This window comes from Strix aluco, chromosome 1, assembly GCF_031877795.1.
Source record: "Strix aluco isolate bStrAlu1 chromosome 1, bStrAlu1.hap1, whole genome shotgun sequence".
NCBI lineage: Eukaryota > Metazoa > Chordata > Aves > Strigiformes > Strigidae > Strix > Strix aluco.
Genome location: NC_133931.1, coordinates 164,847,822 through 164,872,305, shown reverse-complemented (window position 1 = coordinate 164,872,305; position 24,484 = coordinate 164,847,822). Strand labels below are relative to the sequence as shown.

Here is a 24,484-nt window from a genome sequence, read left to right as displayed (position 1 = left end):
CAAGCCTGAATGTCCCCTGACTCATCTTTGAACCATTAATTAAATACCTCTACTGTGAGTCACTTGAAATCTGTCCTTTCTTTCAGACATCATCCCATTTTCTAGAGCTATGAAATAGACAGTGACTTGTTACTTGAAGTTCAGTGTTTGAAGTTAACACCTGAAATTTTGAGCTTGGCTCGGTAAAGCATATGCTTCTTTCTCAGGACTTGACCCAGAGTCCCTGAGGAAAACAGATAATTTCTGCTGTCTCACAAAGGACTTGAAATCAGGGCTGTTACACTTTTCGGGTCCTGCTGCACAAGGGGGCTAGTTTCAGAGTGATATGAGTTTATGTGTAACCACATCATAATTGGTGACTATATACAACGGCTATATCTGAGTAACAAGTCAGTATTTAAAAACTGAACTGAGCCAGACTAAGGCATGTGCAGTCCAGTGGTCTGTCTCAGGTGGTGGCCAGAAGTGCAGGGTGATCAGCTTATTTTTTAGAGCTTTGTGATGAGGGACGTGCCTTTTGGATTAGATGATCAAGGCCAGGGCCAGATGTTTCCCCTTCTGCTGCGAAGAGGTGACTTTTCCAAGCTCAAAAAGAGTGGAGAGTGGAGAGGAAACTGGTGTCTCAAGGAAAGTACTGAAGTAAGAAGCTTCTGCAGATTTTCACTCAGATTTCATCCGTATTCCAGTCTGCCCTACTCAGTCTCGGGTATCTGGACGTCCTATGACAGCAATTGCTTATGGAGTAATATAGGAAATGGCACAATGAGTTGATTTTTGTTCTGCATCCTTGCTTCTAGATGGGGAGGATGGCCTCTCAGCTATGCAGGAACGTACCTGGGTCTTTGTACAGGGGAAGTATAACTAAAAAAGGGTAAGGGGTGCTGCAGTGTGAGAGACAGAGGCAAATGTGCTTGGGCTCATCCAGTGATGGCTGTACTTCCACTTAAGTTCTACAAGTTGAGGGGAGCACGATGAGCAATGGAGGAGTGGGTGAAGCAGCTCAAGGACAGAGGATTGCTGGTGGGCAAGAGTATACCAGTCAGGAGAATGTCTTGCTACCGCATCTGATACCACTTTTGTGTCTAGTCACTATGGTATTGTTTATATAATGTCTCTTCTAACAGAAGTGAGCTGGAAGTCATAGTAGCCCACACGGGCAGAATCCTGTTCTAAAAATCCCATGGTTTATTATTTCCATCTATCTGTCTTAGATTCACTGCACAGAACTATGTGACCTAGACCAAGCTTTCCACCTGTATAGTTACCCTCAGGAGAAAGATGCGAGTGGGTTTGCTACAGCAGGCAATTTGTTAGAGCTACCAGAAGTAAGAAATCTCAGTTAAACATAGAAAATCAGCCTGGACTTTCCAGGTTAAAAAAAAAAAGTCGTATTCCAGAAGCCAAAAGTTAAGGTAGCTTCATCACCTTGCAGTGGAGAAGTTTTATATATCTATATAGTTACGCTTCCATCATCTCCTGATTCACAACTTTTCTGGTAGCCATTTTCATGCTCTTAGCAATCAGTTATGGGTCCATCACATGCTGTTGGTGATTGGGTGTGCCAGAGGCATATGTATGTGTGTCTGGCCAGGGAGGCAGAGGGGCTGTGCTCTTTGTACTCTGAAGACTGGCATGGCAGAGGTTGGGTTAGGAATGAGAGCAGCGTGGAGCTTGTGTGACCAGAGCCATTTGTGCTGTGAACTTGGAGAGCTGGGGGGAATATGCAGTCTACAGAACATATGTTAATAGTCTGAATAGATGACACAAGAGTGTGTCTCGGTTTTGAGGTTAGGAATATGTTTAACATGGGCCTTGGTGCAGGGAGGGTGGTTTTGGTCCAGGCAGTTGCTGGTGTTTGCTCCTATTTTCCTTCATCTCCAAAACCCAGCATCAGGGCGCCTCCAGTCTTTAGGTGACAAGTTTGCAAGTTCACTGTTTGCACCTCTGCCTCTAAATAAAATTTGGCTGATGCTCAGTAGAGTATTGAATAGTTTTGCTTCTTTTCACACATGTTTTTCACCTATTTCTCTGTTACGATTCCCAAGTACACCTTGCCCTTCTGAAAGTATTTCTGAGGCTGTCAATGAGACACAGCGGCTCTGAAATCTGTGTCTGGAGTCGGAGCCCCGTCAGACTGAGACAGCAACTATCTTCAGTTGTCAGAGGGAACAAAATGTTTCCCACTGCAGAAGCAACTTTCCCGTCACAGAGGCAAATAACTTACAGTGTAAGGATCCTTTCATAAGGAAAATGAATCATCACTCACGTACGGTGTTCCTCTCCCAGTTAATGAAGAAGGACAATGTTTGGTGTGCTGTGTCGTTGCCAGGCAAACAGCAACAAAATCCATTAGGAGTTATTTCAGGACATGCTGAGTGGCGTAAGCCTCTGGGTTATTACTTGTAAGTGAAGACTGCAGTTTCCTGCCTTCCAGAAGTAATTTGAAACATAGCTTTTGTTTCAGATGTGTTTTGTGATCTTCAGGGTATATCCAACAGACACATATTGTGCCTTTTCCATCTGTGTAATTGATTTATTACTTAATTGTAGTAACTGATTAGAATCTTAAGTCCAGAGAGACAGTCCAGTCATCCAGTATTTTTTATCAGCAAGAAGTTCCTGCATATTCTTGTAACTTTGTGGCCCTACGTAGGGTGTGTTTATACTGCCTGTACTGTTGATGTTGCACGAGCATTTCAAATCATATGAAGTTGGTGGCGTTTCCTGCGTGGTACTGGGATTCAACACTCTAGAAAACGTCGGGTGACTGACTCTGGAGGGGCCTGAATAATCCCTGGTTTAGTAATGTGCACACTGGCTGCATGGTTCCTGTGCTTGCAATTTATGTAGTGCTGGATAAAAACTTTCAGAAGCAGAATTTGCCTCATTATGAGGCATTATTTGTTTGGTCTGAGACTTTTCTGATCTCCTTATTGGACTCAAAATCCCCCAAGAATAGCTTTTCTTATGAGGAACCTTAGCTTCTAAATGGGTCAGAAAGCCACCAGGAAAGCCTTCCTTTGGTACTGTTGTGCTTCAGATCTTGTGTAGGAATTTTGTTAATGACTGTGACACAGAAAAAAAGGATAATTGCTGCTGAGGACCCAAACCTTGCCAGTACAGGGGGGGGATACTCTGAGTATCTCACAGCAAGATCTGTGTGACCTAGAGGATGGGGGTGACCTAGAGGATGGGGCTAACAATAAGGGCTGAAATGAAGTAGTACAGAGTGAAAGATCACTCAGATGAGGACTTAATAACTTTTGCAACGAACTGAGAGTCTGTTAATTGTATGAGGGGGGTACCACAGCACACAACTAATATGTGACCAGGCAAGAGTAAGATCTCTTAGTGTTTGCATATAGTACCTGCGAGAAAATGAATTGACACTGAAGAGGTTTAATAAAGATGGGGAGGGGATATGAAGATACCTATTCTGTAAGGCAGACTAGATGATCATGGTGTGTTTAGTGCACAAAATGATGGTGGAAGGGGGAAATTCAGTCTTTCCTTGCCCAAGTCAGAGGAGGATTAAGCACCAGAAAAAAAAGAAATACTTCAGCTTAAAGAGATTGCTGGTACAAGAACAAATCGATGTAAGTTGACACAAATTAAATGATAGATCATAACTGACACTGCAATCAGGTTCTGGCAAAGTCTCATCATGTAAGATGGGTAAACATAAAAACCAAGCAACTTCTGAGATTGAGTTTGGTAAGTTTATGAAACATCTAATGGCATTATAGTCTTTGAGAACAAAAATTGCTGGAGTTTCCAGTGGTGATCTTTTGCCTGTAAAAAGTAGACACAGTTGTCTCAGCAGTCGCAGTACTGTCTTTTATTCTTCTGAGTTTTCAAGGGAAAAGTTTACCAGGAGATCATATGTTAGGGCAAGCCAAAGGTTGTTTTTTTTTTTTACAGGAATGCTGTTTAAAATATGTGGCATTGAAGGGGGAAAAGAAACAAAAGAAAAAAACACCCTAGAGAAGAGTTTATTCAGACTGTATGTTCAATGTAAATTTATCTACATATCTGTGTTCTCAGCTTCTCTAATGTACTTCACTTCCAAACACTGACAAATTTACTAGCAGTGTGAAATATATACTTAAGCTCTTATGTATATATAGATAACATATATATATATATAGTTAAGCCCTTTGGCTGATTAAAAAAAAGTCTCCTTGAAAGAATGTGTTTACTAGTGGGTAAAATATACCTGATTTTCTTTTTTCAGCCTCTCGGCTGCTTAATAGCAAAATATAGATGATGTGCTATTGTCTGTCAGTCTTGATGAGTCAATACTACAGAGTGGTATGTTTTTCTTTGCATTGTACTAGAAGTTTGACAAAGGATCTTTGAAAGCTAAATTGGCTGAGGGGGTGTACTGGTGAAATCGATACCTTTTGTGGAAAAAGGTGGCAAGCTGTAGGAAATAGTTTAACAGGGCAGACATTAAAAAATGAAGCCTGCCTATGAAGTGGGCAAGCTGTGAACTCACATGTGTGAGCGATCCGTGTTAGTCAAAGAACTGACCGTGCCTATGAAGATACTGTTATAACTGCTGCAGTGAGAGGCTCTTGAGACTTCCAGGCAGTTATGATGCAACATAATACTTCGAGATGGAAGAAATTTGTCTAGGCCTGGTGTTTTGTTGTCTACTTGGACAAGAGAGCACAGACAGTGCGTGAATGTTTCACTCTAACGGGGTGATTACAGGATGATGTCTCCTGCAGGGCTGCCTTTCTGAAGGAACAGAAGTTACTTACAAGCTACCTGTGTGTTGCTCTACCCTTCAGCAAGATTTATGTGCTTCCAGGTTAGAATGGAAAATAACTTCAAATGTGAACAGTTTAGTGTAATAAAAATAATTAAAAATGGTGGGATGGAAGCTGAAGAAGGTCCCACCCACTCAGGAGAATGAAGTAAATATCTGCAGTTTTCATGCCAATAGTCTCATCTAATCAGAGATGAAAATCAGCCTAGATTTCAGTGTGCAAGGATAGAGTGTGGCTGGAGAATTAGCCTATCTGAAGAGACAGTGGTACAGGAAATCTTTGGAAATACCAGAGATCATTTTTGGTGTGGGTTGTGACTTGCTCTCTCAGAGATTAAGCTTCTTTCTCCGACTTCATTAATTCATACCTGCTTTCTCCCAAAAGCTTATTACTATTAATAAACTTGAATAAACACAGGGTGGAGATGATTTCAGACCATCTGGCGAAAAAAGTCTTTTCTCATTTACATAGGTCTGTTAGTTCTTTGTGTCCAAAGTCTCTTGTAAGACAACTGTAGGATATACATGCAGGAGTTCCACAGTAAAATCTTCTAAGATTTTCACACAGAGCAAATGCAGAAATGCTCTTTGCCTCTGAGTTCTCCCCCTTTTGATTGCAGGGTTAAACAAACTGAGATCTGACCTACACACACACCTCATGGGTCCCAGGCAATGCCTAGGCAGCAGTTAGGTCGCTTGTCCCAGGAATCTTGCTAGTAATGCAGGTTCAGCATCCCCAGTGCTTTCTGTCCTGCTTATTGCTTTGCTGTTCAGCCTGGACCTTTGCTCTGTGTGGCTGTATGCCAGGCAGAAGGGCATTACTCTGTATGTGACACCATCTGATGTCTGGAAAGCACTGACAACCGAAAACAAACCTGTGCAGCCTGGAATGGGAAAATGCTCATTTTTGAGGGGGCTAACGACCCCTGTTGTGTTGGGTGCTGTGAGTCTGGGAGCTGAGCTGCCCAAACGCAGATGCTGGGTGGAGTGCTCCAAAACTGTTGTTGCAACATCCAGCTGGAGGGTGGCACGAAGGTGAGACCCGGTGTGTGCCTGAAGCCCCTCGTGACCAGGGAGTGCCATCTGCCACCAGAGTGGGGGATAAAGCGGATAACAGTGCAGTGAAGAGACCCTCAGAGGCTCTTTCCTCATTGACCTAATAGTTCACTTGATGTTCCAACTTAGACATCAGTGCCTGCTGTGAATTTGCCTGGGCTCTGCTGCAATAAGGAGGGATACCTAGGACCCCAGAAGAGCCCAGTATGGCAGGCTACCCCTTGCAAGCTGTCGTCACTGAGTTAAAGGCAAAGCCTGACCGCTTGACCCTTACATATTGGCTATAGCAGTGTTTTCTGACATGGTGTTTGATCTCAGTGGGTCCAACTCTTTTGATCCCTGCCCCATGGAGGATGCTGCTGCCTCTCCTTCACCATGCCATCACCTCAAGCAGAGCTGGATTTGACTCTGAAACTATGATCTGCTCTGGGCCCGCCTAACTCTGTGCAGTCACCCTGGTGTGTCCACACGCAGTGTCCCGGGAGGGCTTATTTGGTTGGGGTTTGTGCTGCAGGTACCTATGATGGACTCAGGCCAAGGAAGGGTGTCTTGATGGACCTGGGAGACCGCTCTGGCCAGCCTGGCGAGTTCCCCAGACTGGTAGAGAGGCACCAGTGTTTTAACGGCACCATCTACTGGCTAATGGGAGCAAAATGAGGCAGCGATTTGTTAAAAGAGTCCCTCTGTTCACTACGACACTTAGTGCTGGAGCCACCTTAATCAACAGGTAAAGGTTGGAGACCAAGTAAGGAAAGCTGGAGTGACACTGGGTATAGGCCTTGTCAGGAGAATTAAATTTCATCAAAAGTCATTTCTGGCTTCAAAAAGTCCATTGTAGTTTAGTTGACATTATATTGCTAGGAACCTGTGAGTCTCAGTTCTGGTCATATTTTGCATCCTCTTGTGGTATTTCTTAGCTTGGTTAGTTTTGTCTCTAGAAAACAGCATTTTTAAAGAAATAAAAGAATTGGCAAGGTTTCTGTGCACACTTATATTATGCTCTCCTCCCTGTGTGCCGTCAATGCTGTTCCTCATGATTATTCGAGCTACACAAAATAAAAAGTAATGGGTGGTAATTCCTCTCCTTGATAACTCTCCTCTTTTTTTCAGCTGTAGTTTAATATTGCGAGAACCCCAAAGAGTCATTTATGCTCTTGACTAACTGCATGCTGCCTGGGTCACAGAAATGTTGAGAGCTATGCCAGTATGAATCAGAGGCAGAAAAAAGCAGGATTTGTACAGGGTTGTTTTTATCCTAGCTGATATCTATATGCAGTTCCAAATGTCAGAGGATCCCTTTGCACAGATCCTTGAATTTCATTTAATTTGCTCTTCAATGATCCTCTGGGCTTCCAACTTTGCTGGTGCATTTCCTTATATAGATGGAATAATCTTACTTTTTCTTTATTGTACTCATAAATGCCAACAGGAAAAATGACATTTTATTTAAGAGTTGGAAAAAAGTCCAATATAAAATAGAATTTGTAAGGGTGACTGCGATCATATATTGCTATGTACTATTAATGGCTAGTGCTTGAATGTTGGGCAGTTATATGATTCAGTTATTATGTGGGTCAAGACAGGTGCCTTGTGGTGTGACCTCCTGACTCTGAAAGCCAAACTGAACCAGACAGACAGACAAACATGCAAAGTAATATATTTGGTGGCATTAAGTATTATATATCTGTGTGTATATAGCCAGCTGCTGTTACTGTGACCAGTCTTCTCTCCCTTATATGCATGAGAATTGCTATTATCATTAATCTTAATGTAAAATTTGAATTTGAATGCTTTTTATTTCTATTTTCTCCTTTCAGTTGCAAACGAGACAGGTGACAAAAATGCACGACCACTTTCACGATTTGCCCGTAAGTAGTCTTTTTTATTTTAACTGGTTGATTTCTATATCTACTGTAGAAATAAACACATTTAATAAGTCTTCTAATCTCATATGATGTCTGACCTGTTATTACAGTTAATTTACAGTACTAAACTGAGGAACCACAGTACTTAGTTGGAAAAGTCACTTACAGAAGTGTTCAGTCACTGTTCAGTACAGTTCAGTCTTATTGAACAGAGTTGGTGCAAATTTAAAAGAATGGAAGGCTTTGTTGCCTTACTGTTGTTTCAAGTTATAACAAGATGTGTCACAAAGCCAACTGAAGTTGACTACAGTGGCTACAAAGAGGTTTGACTCAAGCCTTAGAAATAGCATATGAAAAATGTAACTAAACCTTACTGATAGCTCCTCCATCACCTTCACACAGCAAGGTTAGGAGCTGAAGATATGGCTTGGGATTTGAAATAAATGACCCAAGTTTGAACAAAATAAAGGAATACATCTGGTAATGTAGCACCAACTGACCATGACTTTGACCATGTAAATTATTAAAACTCGTGTGACAAAATATGTAGGAATGAGGAGGAAGATAGGAAATCCTGTTCATAATGCAGTTTCATGTTGATTTGTCATCGCTTAGCAGGGAAAAATCCCCTTCTGATCATTAAAAGGGGGTCATTTGCCATCATCGTGGGTGGTGCAGATCAAAACATCAAAATAATTTACATTTATGGTGCAGTATTTCACACAGTCACAGGATGGCACTCTGAGCATGCCAAACCTCACATAGGTAGCTAAGGTGCATAATGCAGAAGGAACATCTGTGGCTATGAAATCTGTTGCATGTAGTGACTTACAAGGTGATGGAGCAGATCGAACAGGACTGAGAGAAAATTGTACTGACATTCCTTATTCCTGATTTAGTATTTATTTTCCTTCATGTTGTAGACAGTAAAGCTTAAAAAGGGGCTCTAGTCATCAGTCCTGGCTGGTTCAACCCTGAAAATGCATATGGCAAAGGAAATCACAGAAGAGAGAAATGTAAATGCAAACGTTTTCGAGTTCTTTATCACTCCACTTTTTGTCCATGATAGTTCATGAATGCTAGGTACGGAGTTGGAAGATTTACCCCAAGTACTGTTTATTCCTGGATATTTGGGTTAGGAGGGCCTCATGCTGCAATATTGCCTGACAAGTAGGTCAAGCGTAATGTCATGACATTTGGAACTGAGCTGGCATTTCAGTTCTGATTCTGACATGGATAAGAACTTGATTTTTGGTAAATGTGCACAGGGTGCAGGTCTGAGACCCAGGAACAACCAGGTTCTGCTCCTGCTTTAATCTTGGCTCTCAGCCAGGCAGCCAAGCCTTATTTGCAGAGGTAGGGGTGACTCGCATTGCATGGAGGAGAACAGCCCTGCGGATGGCTGTCAGCTGAATGAAAGCACAGGATACCCCCTTACAAGACCTCATCAAGGCCCAGTGCTGCACGGGATTAAGTGGGGAGGTGACATCAAGGCTGCAGGCTATTTGACCGTAAAAGAAATGCGATACCGAGAGGAACACTTAGATAAGCCTGGTTGGGAAAGAGCCACAGAGGCATAGTACAGGGGCGGAGGGAGATAATTCAAAGTGTAAAGCAGACCTTCACTTTTAGGAGCTAAATTTAGTGGTCTGGGAGTCAGGTTGAGGATTTAATGATCCAGCTAGCTTCTTGTAGGGTATCATTAACATCATTAATAAGGTGGCAACTCTGTGGGAACGGTAAGCAAAATTAGAATGGGAACTGTGTTATGGAAAGGAGGGAAATGTCTGAGGCATGTGCTCTGCTAATGTAAGTTAAATGAGTGATGCCCAAAATTTATGCAGAGAGTAATATAACCTACTCTACCACACCATGTTTCATTGAACAAACAGTGGAGCACAGATCAAACATTCAAAAACATTCTGACTGAATGGCAGAAAAAGCTGCAGCATTTGAGGATAAAGGTCCAAGCAATAACTGAAGTCATAAAGGTTATCATCATTGTCCTTGTGTCTGAGTCACAAACCAGAGACTGGGTATCTTCCTGGGTTGTGCCTTTCACATTCACTCGAATGCTTAACTTAAAGGCAATTACCAACCTCACAACAGAGAACAGCATTTCCATTGCTGGAAATGATAACAGCTGCCCATTTGAGTAAAACTGTAAAACCTTCAGAAATCTCAGTGGGATCACAGCTGGGCTGTCCAGAACGCTTAACAAACCATACCCATTTTGGCTGACCTTACTTACCTGATCTAACTTTCTGTGCATACAACAAACACAAGTTAGGCTACAGAAACCCAGAAAAGCCTCGTCTATCCTGACTGTTCTCCACACCTCTCTGCAGCATCTAGCTGTTTCCCCTTTAGTTCAGGAACAAAGAGGGGAAGGCTGCTGGTATCATTAAGTGGGCCAATGGGAATGATAGTTGTCTGGTTATCGGTGATCCAGGTAGCCAGACTTGCAGTATCACAAGATTTTCAGGCTGTGTTAAAGTATTTGAACACCTGCCTGCAGATTCTTTAAGCAGAGTTCTGCTTTTTAAATTGTAACACCTAAGTCTATTTTGGTTTTGCTTCTAGCTCAGCTATAACCATCTTTGACAGGGTACAATAAAAGGAGGGAGAAGCATTTTTGCAACTGTTTACACTTATTCACATGGATTTGAAATTAAAATTGTTACTCATTCCAATGCTAGGGCTACCCAATCCCCTGTACTCTTAAATGTCAAATTCTAGTCCATTTAGGAGACTGAATTTAAGTGGTTACTACTCCCTTTAGCAGCAGTTAATGTACCTGACTATGTGACCTCACTATGTCATCTTGCTACAAGTACCACTGTGCTAACAATCCTTGAGCAGTTGTGGCTGTGGGAATTTAAGTTCATCAGGCTTTCAGCATTTCAGGCAGCTGGAAGCTCCTGGCTGGTGTCTGTTCAGGCAGGCCAGTTAAATTCCCAAATTCCCTTCACCTAAGCATACCTGTGGGCAGGCTGAACACTGATTAGGACAGGTGGGTGTTCCATTGTTCTAGGGAAGTTGGTTAATTCATGTCAGTTGGTTGATTTGTGGCTGTTGATCTTCAGAAGAGCCAAAGATGTGCAGAGAACATAGGGAAAAAAACCTATATACACTGAAACAAGTACTGGGTTTTCTTGCACTGTTTTTGTTTAAAGAAAAAAAGTTGGATTTGAGTGATTATATGGTTTTCAGTGGCAGTTAGTTAGCCTGTCACTAACTGGAATAAAAGAAAGGGTGGAGCTGAGAAAATAGGGAGAAGGTGGTGGTTTGGGAAGTTCAGCAGATTCCTTGGAGTAATTGCAGGGAAAAACTTCAAAATTATAAAAGTGGCTGCAGAGAGCCACCTATTATTTTAATAGGGCACAGCTGCTTTTTTTACAAGTATTGGTGTCCTGCTCTCCTGTCTTAGTGTGCAAGATGTGTGGCTGGATAGCAACTTATTTTTCTTTTTTGACTGGTAAAATTCTGGTTTCAACTGTGCTGAGTATGCCATAGTTTTGCAAAAAAACCCCGTCCTCTCAACATATTATAGGGAATCACAATATTTTTGGCTCTGTCACAGATGACCTGTACAGTCAGATCATTTAAAACTCTTACATCCTTTATACTTCCCCTTACAGAAGGGGAAAACAAATGCTTACCTATTCAAGTAAGATTAAGAAATTTTGAGAAATTTGGGTGAACAGAAACAGCGGTATTGACATAACATCGCAAGTCCTTGAATGATAAAGATGTATTGATGTATTTATTTCTGCAGCTGTTTTGTAGACATTACTTGGCTTTGGACTACCTGGTGTGAGGAGTAATTTTTCTAGTTATTGTAGCACAGAACTCGGCACAGGAGGTCAAAGCTACCTCTAAATCTGGGTAAATAAGGTCCATGCACATTAAATAGCTGCTGGCAATTAAGAGCAGGCTAGCCTATGAGTATGGAGCTTTCCTGATTAGCTGGGAAATCCTCTGAAAATTATTTTGGAATGGAGAAGTTAAATGAGGATTCTTGCTGCTCTTCTGTCTTTGCATCATTTAGGTGTGAAAACACGACTTTTAAGACAACCAGCAAAATAAGGGTGCTATCACCTGTCTGTAGCAGCAGATATTGCTGCTTCTAACAGTAGTTTCTCATGATATATTCACAGGAGAGACATGGGATAACAACTCTTCTATTTGGTTTCCTCTTACGTACTTCGTACGTACTGCAGCAAAAAGTCAACCTTTCTCCATATGTGTTAGGTCAACTATTTGCTTCTTAATTGTCTCTGCTGGAGAATTAAGTCTGAATGCCAGGAAAATATTTGAAAATTTACCTGTACAGTCTCTTATAAAAATCAGTTGCTGACTTCAGATATATCCCTTTCATCAGAATTTTTTTTTTTTTCATTTTGCCTGTTGATAAGAAGCCCGTGGAAAATGACTGCCAGTAGAGTTGGTATGTCTTATTACTTTGGAACCCAGTAAGATTAATGCTTGCTGCATCTCTGTTGTGGGAAGTCTCTGAGCTGAACTAAGCAGTATTTCAGTACTTTTAAGAAAGCCAGTGATTAATATTGTATTGATTTAACGCTTTGTTTTTTGGTTTGTTATTTGGCTTAAAATACTGCCACATCAATGGATGCTAAACTATAATCTAAGTATAATGAAGAGAGGATGTTTTTTATTGACACATGAAAACTCCATGATCTGTTTTTATGGGAAGCATTACAGTCTTGGATTCAGAATGAATTGAACATTAGTGCTTATTTCCATTTTGAGCTTTATTTCAGGTTTTCAGGCTTAATCCCAAAGTGTGGTGATGCAAAGGTAAAAAGATAACAGACCATCTTTGTTTTCCAGATTGCTGAGAGACTGGATGATAGGCCTATGAATTTATTTTGCTTCTCACTCTCTGTTTTTGCAGGGTCTAAATCACAAAACTGCTTGTGGAACACCATTATCGGTGGGCTGACTGGCAACCTCAAGGAAAGGTCAAAGCCGACCATCATCAGTGACCCTAGACCTCCTGAAGAAATCTTAGCAGATGAACTACCACCAGTGGACAGTCCTGAGGCGTTGGTGAAAACATCTTTCAGGTTTGATGGATATGAGTTTACTTTGTTTATCCTGAGAGGGTGTCTTTTTAAGATTAAGTCTGCAGTGTGGGTTTGGTGGGAGAAGTCGATACTGAAAGATTCTGCCATGCTGTGTATCTTCGTACTGAACAGGAGTGAAAAAAGAGGTCCATACATAATACTGGCTGGACTTGTCTTTCACTTCTCAGCTCTCATTAGCCTTCTTCAGAGATTATGGACTAGACAGATATAAATACTGTAACTAGTCAAAATGGTCGATAAAGACAGCTCATTATATGAAGATGTCTTTGAAGGTTGGTATTGTTTCATTTGAAAGTGGTTTAGTGATGAAGACGTGCATTTTAGGTCAGATGATGTTCTTTATTGATACAAGGGAGACCTAAGCCTTTTTCTGTGGATGTAATGTCTTGAGAACTGTCTAGCATTAATTTATTTTGTCAAGGAGAAGGATTCTGGCCAGGGGCTTGCAAGCAAGCAATTGCTGCTGTTGTAAAGTGCATAATGTATCTATTGCTGGGCTTTCCTCTCTTTTATTTAATCATGTGGACGCATAGTTGTCAAATGTTTCTTGAAGGCATGTTTTCTGCAAACAGTTTTCTCAAAATGAGGTAAAATAGAGAAGCCGTGTGTGTGCAGTGGATCTCTGACCAAAATGTGAAAATTGGTGTGCCCAGCAAAACTGAAGGGAGTGGCAGATTGATTTTTTTCCAAGTGTTTTTTTAAAACTTCTTTTGCTGTTGTTGAAAAACTGTGCTTTACTTTTATATTCAACACAACATGTGTGCAAGCATAAAATGGTTTTTGCTTTGGACGAATTTCTCTGACTACAGTGATGTTGGTTATATCTCAGTCTGTCAAACTTATTTCAGTCTTCATATAATCATTATTTTGAAGGTACTTATATAAGTCATTATATTAGGTAGTAATTTCAGATATCTTATTTATACTGCTTGACATTTAAAAGCATATTACCATAAAGTGAGTTTATGTCAGTCTATATAAATAAATCCTGTAATTCCATAGCACATTTTCATTCTTTAATATTTCCATTGAAATGATTCAGGACAAGTGTTTCAGAACGTGGATCCTCCTTTTATGATGAGCCACGGTATTTAATGGCTTTTAAAGACTTTGTGTCTCTGGTATTTAAAATCTGTAATTTCAAGAGATCTAACTCTTTTTCAGCTTTTACTTCTCATAACAAATTCTGGGTAGCAGCGATCCTTCCATTGCCATCATCAAGATAATTTCAACCATTTTATATGACAAAATAGTGTCACTGCATTTCAAATGGCATGATTTGATTATTTGAGTAGGGGTGACTTGGAAGAAGTGAGCTTGTATGTAGCATAATAAGGACAGATGAGTTGGAAAATGTAGTTTGGCAAAGTAGTTTAGCTAATGCAGTTTAAATGGCTTTATAAACTTTACAGAACCTTTGTATTTCATCAGTATAGAAATTACTGTACCATGTGGCATTTTGGTGGGCTTTTATAAATGGAAATCCAAACAATTGTTGTTACAGAGTAAATTGTAACTGTCTAGTTTTATAAAGGAAGGAAGCCCCATGCGTGTTTAGGAGCTATGCAGAAGAGTGGAAGATAAGTGAGTAGAGTGCAATTACTGTCTAAAGACATGAGAAAATAAAAACATTGTGGTATTTTTATTCAGTTTGGGATCATATTGATATTATGGTGCAAACCTGGGCTTAGGAGACAGTAGCATCTTTTTTATGCCGGGTCACATGTTTGATTCATCAGGGTCTTCTGTGGGTCGTGATCTTCAAGTGCTTCCTTGACAGAGTTTGACTGGCAAGCATGGGCTTTCCTTGTTTCTCGTTTACTAGACACTAGTGGAAGATCTTGCTACCCTGTTGCCTTTTGAGGAATGAAATGTGATTCACAAGTTGTCTAGTCCAGTATGTCTTAATTAGGAATCTGGTGGCTGAATCTCAGGGGGTGGGGGGGGGGGGTGTGGGGGGGGCAATGCTGGGCTTGTATAACCTGATTTTACAGACAAGAACCAGGCCTTTTTATTTCTAAATGTGACTGCTACAGACTGTAAAATGCAGCGACTCCCTTACTACTTGTGATTCACTGCTGGTAGAGCAGTGTATGGCAATACTATCCCTTTCATGCATAGTTAAAAAGAAAATCTCTCTCCGGTGTCAAATGAGTCACACTTCCTTGTGATTGCATATCTTTTAATGTGAATATATATAAGCTGCATGAAATCCCCGTTGCTACCTCTTGTATTAGATCTTGTTTTCTACTGTGCAGTACTTATTGTTCTGCAGCTTGGAAAAGTAGGAAGAGATATATATTTGATTTTGTTCAACATCTAGATATGAGCTTGTAATGCTTTTAAACATAAAAGGAGGAATATGATTATTTCAGTCATTTCAGTGATACTTTTCCTGCAGTAATAATTCATCTTTAAGATATAAAGCAAAAACCAAATGAAACCAACCCCCTCTCTACACCCCAAATGACTATAGTGCCTGATCTCTCCTTAATTAAAAAGTGTTCTGATGGTCTTGGTTTTCTTATACAATTATTTTGCTATGTCTTTTCTGAAGATACCAAGAACAAGCATAAGACTGGTCTAAACAAGGTTGAGTACCTTTCTAAAGAGAGAATTGAAAGAGGTTGCAATATCTTCTTGTTTGCAGTATTGTGCGGAGTCAGCAGTTATAAATAATTTTGTGTCTTGACTGGTTATACTACTGCAGTGCTTAAAATATAGATTTTAAGATCCATTCTCACTGGCATTTAGTCTATTTGTCTAGGAAAGGCAAGGGAGGCCTCAATTTGAATTGCGTTTGAAAATACAGTGCAATATGAAGAATGACAAGAAAAGATTAGGCACAGAAGTGATTAGCTTCTTGGCCCACACTTTATGCAACAAATCTGATATACCCGCTATCTTTCTTTGCACAAATATCCAAGTTCACAGTTATAGGAGCTGCGATCACTTTCTTTTTGAATAGCTGTGCGTGGGTCAGCATCCGTGTGTGTACAATCGTTGCCCGTGGCTGTGGACTGAGGCCCAGGAATATTATTAGGTGGTGGGTGTTTGGCCTTGTCAGGGCTGCGGGATCTGGATATTGGCTGGAGATGTCAGCGGTTGCCAACACTGAAGTCTGTAACTCAGAAACTCTCTTCCTAGATCTGCTTTTTAATCTGCTAGGTCCCCGTAATGAGCAGTGGCGCTATTGGTAAGAATTAACAGTGGTCATTAATGAGCTCTTAAGGAGGCTGTGTAATAACTTTACAGCCTGCTTTAGCTTCTGCGTGCAGCTCCCTGGCAGCACTACCCAAGCAGATGTTTTGTTAATGCCTGGCTGGCACCCACCAGGGGGAGCAGAGAAACAAGAGACAGGTTTGGGTCCTCGTCTCCAAATACCACCTAGAAGTTTGTGGAAGTGCTTTATGTTGGAGGATACAAGAGAAACTGCTGCATTTGTTCCCAGACTGGAATGAATCAAGTCACTAGGGTGGTACTGCTCCAGCTGAAAATTTGATGTGTCCAAGATGTCATGATTTCTTCTAGATCTGTTTTGTTTTGATGTACGGGAGAGATGGAGTGTTGTTTGGAGTCTGGAGACCTGGGACACTGCATTGGGGTGTATGACACTGGTGGTGCTCATGGGATGTAATGGCTGTGCTGGATCTTGTGACAGAAGAGATCCCATGGTACAAGGTGACTGAGACATCCAGAGAAGAATGGAGATGCTCATCTGAGACAAAACATTCAGTGCAACCTCCCATCCTGGTCCAGGCCCTGCGTGACAGCTAAAGTTGGTCTGGAATCGCAGAACAGTCCAGCTGGCTCTATCTAGCACGTGGGGACTTGGGGTGGGAGTGTTTCCAAAGTGATAAATCAGGGTAGCAGGCAGCTGAACAGTCAGCAGATGAGGCAAAGATCCTCTGTGCTGTACCAGACAAGTCTTACTGGATACCTATGTAGCTAGGCTGAACTAGGAAGTGATATATATCATCTGTTACCGAGGCCATATGTCCTGGGAAGCAGAAAGGCAGATTTAGTTCCTTCAACATCACAGGGTTTTTAAGCTCAAGGCTTGCATGGGTTCTTAATTTCTGTCACCTTTCAAAATATTTCCAGTTTTTAGCTTGAGGCTGGAACACCCCTGTGTACCTCAATAGCTGCTCTTCCTATGTCAGCTGCAAAGTTTCTTTATCTTTCCAAGGACAGTTTGATTTGCTTTCCTTATCTGCTTCTGTGCTGCTTTGGGAATCTTAAATCACACTGGCAGCTAATCTTGTATTTCTGGTTTGGTCACGGGTGATGTAAACTCTTGCTCTTGCCAGCTACTGTCCACTTGGTCTACAGGATAGAGGTGATACTGCAGTGCTCCAAATGCAAAAATTTCAGTCACATTGCTTTGTGCTGGGAGTCAGCTCACAAGCCTCAATCGTGTGGGTCAAGGTGGCATCCGTGGGAATAAGGGATATGAGCCTGCCTTCCCTCTGCCTTGTCTGACTCAGAGCAAGAGCCCATCTCCAGACACATGGCAGAGAGGGACCTGCAGGACTCCTCCTTCACCACCTCTCACATTTTGACATTCTCTGGGTAGCACCAAAGCTCGTCTGTAGCTACCTAAGCTCGTACGTGAGGTCTGAAAATCAGAGAGGGAGGTGATGCTGTGCAGGAGAGCCATGACCATGACTGCAGAAGAGCAGCAGTTGAGGGCTAGTTGTGCAGAATAAAGTCCTCCCTCCCTCCCCTCCTCCCTCTCTCCCCTCAGTATTTGTTTATGGCTTTTTTAATTTGGATTTTCTTGTTTTTTAAAAAACACACAGAAAGATGAGATGAGTCTCACTTGCCCTAACTTGTTTTTTAAAAAAAAAAAAAAAAAGACTGCACAAGGCTGGAAGCATGAAAGACACTTTCTCATTGTTTTTTATACCACAGATCCAGGTCTCACTAAACATTAAAATGTAAGCAGTCGCTTGAAAAACCACTCTTCTCAACATCTTTCTCAATCCAGACTTATTATAAGGCACTTTTCTTGCATTAAACTTAAATTCATCTGTGTTCTGTTCAAACCTGTTGCTTATTCCAGTTATTTATTGATTCTCATTACAATGAATAAGAAGTGAAAAGTGTTCTGTTCATTAAGGAAATGGCTCCCACATTATTTGTCTCTCTTCTCTCTTCTTTTAATTGTGCCTCCCTTCTAGGTGCATGTTACACTTCATGAGAGCTAGGCACTCATTTCTTGGTAGATTGAGATTTATGAGTCAGAGGGGGAATGATCAGAGGAGAAAGATTTATACCAGTTACTGTTCAAAGGCTGCATTCTCTCGCTCTTCGCGTATATCCACACGGGTCCAAGAGGAAGGTGTTTTTTCAGGCAGTTGAAAGAGAGATGGAGTTCTCTCTTTTTTTTTTTTTCCTTTTTTTTTTTTTAATATCACAGTCTCCTTGTTCTTCATAGGATAGATGTATTATTGATGACAAGCAAACCCAGCGATTCTGTCCCAGTAAATATCAGACACTTCAAAAGATCCAAGTTAAGAAATTCAGATGGACTGTGGGTGTCCTAACAGAGCTGTGCCTCTGAAAGGCAGGGAAGAAATCCACTTCTACAATGGGAAGGAGAGTTTTAACTGAAGCTTCATGGATAAACAAAGTCCTGGCCGTAAAGAAGTCCTGCTTTGAGGACTGACCAATGCCTGCCCTTGACTACACTCCTCTGCCTGACATACATCACCTGAACCTTGTGCCACGATAGACTCCGAGCATTTGTTTTGCAGCTGTGCAAGGCTTCCAGTTCTGGCTTTGTAAGCCCCCAGATCACCCCCAGTCCTTGACATGACCTACACTAGCCCCCACCACACACAGAGGGTAGATGCATTTTTAAATCCAAACGTGGTATACCTGTACAACCATGTGAGTCTCCAATACCTGTGCAGCTCTCACGTGGGTATACAAGTCTTTCCAGGGGTCATGATCAGTTGCTTGGCTTACTGAAGTTGCCAGCCCAGTCTTCCTTGCAGGTTTATAGAAGAAACTGTATATGGGCAGGGAGTTGTATATAGGAAAATACATGAATTTAAAGGTAGTCTTTATCTTGATAAGGAAACATTTAATAATGCACTATTTAGTTATCTCCACGATGAGAGCTAATACTAATACCAAACTGAGATGCCTTGCAGTTCCTGTTGATGTAATTTTTAGCCTGGTTTCATAAGGAAAACTGGCTATCCTTTCCCTAAGGCAATTGCTGTATGTCTCTCGGTCAGCCTTCCCATTAACTTTCTAAACATAGCTGAACTTGATCAATAGCTTAACAGGACGGTTACCTACCGGGTAACCGGGTCACAGAATGTGTCGCTATGGGGAAGGTAGGGAAGATGTAAAACACAAGATGTGTAAGAAACCAGTCATAGCTTATGCTGCAGCTTTAAATACTCTAATTGGTGCTAATGAAAGGTATTATTGCCACTACTATTATGCTGTAAATCATACCTAATTACCCTGGTGGAGTGGACTACATATCCTATTCTGGTAGATAAAGTGAATTATATGCCATGACCCCTTCCCCTCCTGCCATGTGGTTACACCCAGTGGGTCTTTCTGTGCACATGCAGAGGTCCAGGATTTCCTGATATGAACTGACTGTCATGGAGTGTCACCTAATGGGGACGAGCAGCTGGATTTTCAGGCAAAATAGCACTGGAAAGGTGCTGATGGGCAGCTGGCCTATTCCTCTAACCTGCAGTCTGCACTTGAAGGGCACTTGGGAGGAGGGGAGGGGATGTGGGCTCTGGAAGAGATTTATTGTCCTGGCGGTCTGTACATGTCCCGTGGGCCGTAAGTTGTTCATCCTGTTATTAAATTAAGGCTGTCATGGTATATATTTCATTCCCAATGAGAAAATGGGATAGTGGCTTTCTTACTCTTGGCAGTCAGAGAGTGTGATGAGCTGAGATAAAAGTCTTTGACTAATCAATTACTGAAGCTTTATCTTGAGTTCTTTAATTTGCGTAAGCAAGAAACATTAAAAAGTCACTCAAAGGAAATTCCAGTACAGTTTCATCTGCTTCTAAACGGCTGGCTGATGTCAATGAAGTTAAGTGGTATTTTATATAGTGACGTTGTCCTAAAGGATGTGGTAAAACATTCTCCAGATCTGATCTTATCGGGGACAGATTTGGTTTGCTTTTGAGACCACAAAACCTGCAAGTAAGTGTTCAGGAATATTTTGAAGTGAATAACAACAATAATAATCATGAAATTGCCCAAAATAATCTTAAGACTGATGGATAAGACTTTAATCTTCACTAATGTCCTGCATTTCTTAATGTGAAGAGCTTTGAAGCAGGAGGAAAGAGGGATACTTAGCTCCAGTTAATTGAATCTGACAATCAGATCTGGAGAGAAAACTGTGTTCTATCTTGGGAAAATACTATCCATTTATGCATTGAAATACAAATTTGAGATTTTTTCTTTTTTCTTTTTTTTAATGAAACCCAAGAGAGAATCTACACTCAACGTTTGCCTGGGACACACTGGAAATCCTGTTACACCTGTTACAGGTGTCACCCATCCAATGGATAGAATTGTTGATTCCCATGGGAACGCTATTAATACCAGGCTATGGGTTGCTCAGAGTCACCTGTTTGCACCTCCTGCTCTGTGTGTATCTCTTTTGACTCTGTGCTTTCTAGCGAAGATTTTGTCTGGTTTGCCTCCTCATGCAAAATGATTTTTGGTAACTGCCATACCTTGCTGGAAATTCTTTTGCCAGAAATTTGCAGCCCAGCCTACCAGTGACTTTGCAGACATGTAGCCACATCTAGGTAAGTAAAGCTGCTTCGAACTGTCAACACCCCTTACCCACATAGCTTGCTAATGGCTGTTCTTTATCTCTTTTTGCATGTTAAGCTGCCTGCTGGCAATTTCTAGAAACTATTTTATGTAATAGAAAGGTCTCATTTGGAAATTATCACACTATCCATCTGAGTACTCAGCACTTGCTGATGTCAGAGCCATGGTGTCTGTAGTTTGCAGATTGGGACATTTATTTTTAGTTCCAATAATTTTTGGATCTGAATCTACTGAAGTGTTCACAGCAAGACTGCTAAAACTATCATGTGTTACTTGGTTTCCATCTGAACTTTATAAATTGATCTAAACTTTATAAATTGACTCAAGTTGTTTTGAAACCAGGCCTATAGTCTAAATTTGCTGTCAGTTCTGCTCTTACTCTGGCAAAAAGCAATCTTATATCTTCTTTTGGTGAAAAGGCCTTCATTTTGAGGTGTGGAAAATGACCCAGGAAAATAGGGGCTTTGGGTCCCCATTTGTGCCCACTGATTCCTTCTGTTACATATGTACCTTTGACCTGTCTCCTCTTTCATGTGAGCACTTAGAGTTCCTCGTCAGAGCAAATTTTCTCTCCGCTCAGCTGAAAAAGGACCGGACCTGAAGTTCTGTTTCTTTTAAATAACAGCTACTGAAGAGCGTTTATTGGAGAAAGGAAAACTGTGAGAAGCTTATTTTCCTTCTTCCTAAGTGATGTGCGCAAGCCTCATTTAGATCAGTGTGAGCATCTGTAGATGCAGTTTCTAAGATGAAGATAACATTTCTATTCTCAGTACTTAGAACCTCAAGATTGATTTTTGTCATATAATTGTCACCACCAGTATCTGCTCCTGAATCAAAAAGATGCTTGTTATCCTCCTGTCTTCTTGTAGCAGTTGTAATTCAGCCTGCCCTGATTCTGAACAGTGTTATTCATAATAAAGTGATATTCAGATTCATTCTGAAGATGAGATGTTGAGAAAATTGTATTCCTCTTAAGGTACTGCACCTCCTTTTGAGGGCTGCTTCGCTTCATAAATTGTTTTAAAGTTGCTCATAATATAATTATCCACAATGTCAGCAGTACTTAAAGAATTACAGAGTGTAGTAGTGTAAATACAGTGGGCCAAGTTTGGTGTAAATCGGCATAAAAGTTGACTTCTGTGGATTTACGCTGATTTACTGCAGCTGAGTTGGTGGCATGATACTTCAAAACAGTGCTTGTCCATGGAAATTTGCATATTTGTTGTTTGATGTTATAAATCTGATAAACTTGGCAGAGTGCTTTTGCTGAATCATGAGCGACGCTGTCAAATAATGTTAATCAAAGTGGCTTGGGCTAGATACAGCAAATTCCCCTCTTGAGGAATGCCCACTGGCTTTCACAAAAACTCCATGAAGCTTGCAAACTTTGAATCAGTACAGCCTTTAACAGTTTAGCTTTTTTCTCCACTGCTGTAATGCTGATTCTAATGTAGCCAAGGCTTTTTCTGAGCATCTGAGGATGGCAGTGGCAAGCCCTGACCTGAAACGTAGCTTTTCTTTGTGGTGCTTGGGCTTTACATATTTGCTCATTGCATTGGTTCTCAAAAAGAAAAAAAAAAAAAGTACTTACTGCTTTTTAACTTCATAATTCATTATATAATATAAATAATTGTGTTATCTTGACATATCAGCTCTTGTGCTAGCAAAACTGTTCTCATTTCTTACAAAAATTACTCATTGGTGTCGACAGAATACAGGCTCCTTAGTTTTGTGCTGCAGCAGAATATCAGCCATATTAGTCTCTGTTAAACTAATTTTATTTTTTACTGAACTGAGGTTAAACTCAGAGTTCTCACTTTCTATATGTAATTCTTTTTGAAGCAGTTGTACAATAATTAATGAAAACTTTATATTAACACAAATTGATTCAATATATTTTATGAAGATCAGTTTTTTCCCAGCATGGCTGTGTTACGGCTTATACAACTATGATTTATGCTGTTTAACCCTCAGCAAGTTTGTAGATTAAAAAAAGGAGCTCAAAGCAGGGGGAGTGGTTGGTAGACCACTGGCTGTGCTGCCATCCGGAGGGACTTCCACAGGCTGGAGAACTGGGCTGACAGAAATCTCATGCAGTTCAGTAAGGGGAAGCACAAAGTCCTGCAGCGTGGCAGGGAAGAACCCCATACACCAGTACACGCTGGGGGCTGACTGACTGAAAAGCAGCTTTTCCTGAGAAGAACCTCGGGGTTCTGGTGGACAACAACTTAGACCATGAGCCAGCAATGTGACCTTGCAGCAGAGAAGGCCAACAGCATCCCAAGTGGCATTAGGAAGAGTGTTACCTCTGCTCAGCACCGTTGAGGCCATATGTGGAGTGCTGGGTCCAGTTCTGGATTCCTCAGTACAAGAGAGACAGGGACATACTGGAAAGAGTCCAGCAAAGGACCATGAAGATGATTAAGAGACTGGAGGATCTGACATGGAAGGGGAGGCTGGGAGAGCTGTGACAGTTCAGCCTGGAGGAGAGAAAGCTTGAGAGGAGCTTATCAATATAAATACGTGATGGAAGGGAGCGCACAAGGTGGGGCCAGGCTCTTCTCCGTAGTGCCCAGTGACAGGACAAGAGGCAGAGGGCAAAAAAATGAAATACAGCAAATAGCATTCAAATATAAGAAAAAGCTTTTTCTTTTCTTTTACTGTGAGGGCAGTCGGACACTGGCACAGGTTGTCCGGAGAAGTTGTGGAGTCTCTATCCTTGGAGATATTCAAAATATGACTGGACACAGTCCTGGGCAACCTGCTATAGCTGACAGTGCTTTGAGCAAGGGGGTTGGACTAGATGGTCTCTAGAGGCCCCCTCCAGCCTCAGCGTTTCTGTGATTCTGTGGTGGGAATGGTGAAGCTGAAACAAAACCCTGTGAGTAAAACCCCAGTGTCTGATCTGCACTGCGGATCCGCTATCTGCATTGCAGATTTTTGTTGCATCGTCTGCACACATCTGCTGCACGGAACTCCCTCTGACGTCAGTATGAAGTAGAGGTCTGCAGTGCAGATTCAGGACTGGGATTTTTCTCTGGAGACTTTCCCCATCTGTGTTTGAGACAAACCAGAATAATATGTTTTAACTTTTTTCCTATGTAAACTGAGTATTGTGTGAATTGAGTCTTCCATAGACAAGTTTATTAAAATGCAAGATTCATTTCCCAGTCACCAAAAGAAAGTGGCACTGAGTTCACAGCTCATGTAGGTGATAGGAAGAAGAAACTCATGTGACAAGATACTAATACAGATCCTCAAATGTAATTTGCATTTGTCTGAACAAGTTTCCTTTAAGAAGGGAGGGGAAGTGCAAATGACAGAGGCAACTTTAGAGAACTGGTGAAAACTTTTTCATCAGTTCATCATGAGTTGGGTAATGGTCTTAGTGAGTTTATTTGTAGCCTTAGAAAACATTAGTTCATTTCCAGGGTCAGCTGAATGCTTTGATCTGTCTTGAGTCAAAGCCTTGTAACAGAGGTTACTGCTGGTTGCTTCTGCAGAAGCATTTCCGTGGGTCCTGCTGAGCTTCCTCTAGGTCTTCAAAAATATTGCTTAAATATTTATCTTCACAGAGACTAAGGTGTCATCTATTTTTAACCAGTACTCTCTACTAGTGTTGATTTCAATAGAGAACTTGGCCTAAAATACTACATGGGAAATTTTCTAATGTATTTCTTTTGGCACTGAGATGAGACAAAGTGACAGAAAAGCAAATAAACCCATTCTCTCATTGACCTTTCAATTGCTGAACTTGTGTGTCTGTTGATGTGCAAAATGTTATTATACTTTTTTTGTCTTGTCAAAGCTAAAGTCATCTTAATGACACTCATCTCTCCCCG

At 41.2% G+C, this 24,484-nt stretch overlaps 1 protein-coding gene across 3 annotated transcripts in view; it reads left to right on the top strand.

Annotated features, from left to right (window-relative positions):
* The window catches only part of PDE1C (phosphodiesterase 1C), a 320,244-nt gene that overhangs the window by 29,884 nt on the left and 265,876 nt on the right, over positions 1-24,484 (top strand). For all 3 annotated transcript variants that reach the window (XM_074844025.1, XM_074843972.1, XM_074844016.1), the window contains exons 2-3: positions 7,648-7,698; positions 12,614-12,785. In XM_074844025.1, the coding sequence (XP_074700126.1) occupies positions 7,648-7,698; positions 12,614-12,785 (223 nt within the window). The remainder of the gene's footprint in view (positions 1-7,647; positions 7,699-12,613; positions 12,786-24,484) is intronic.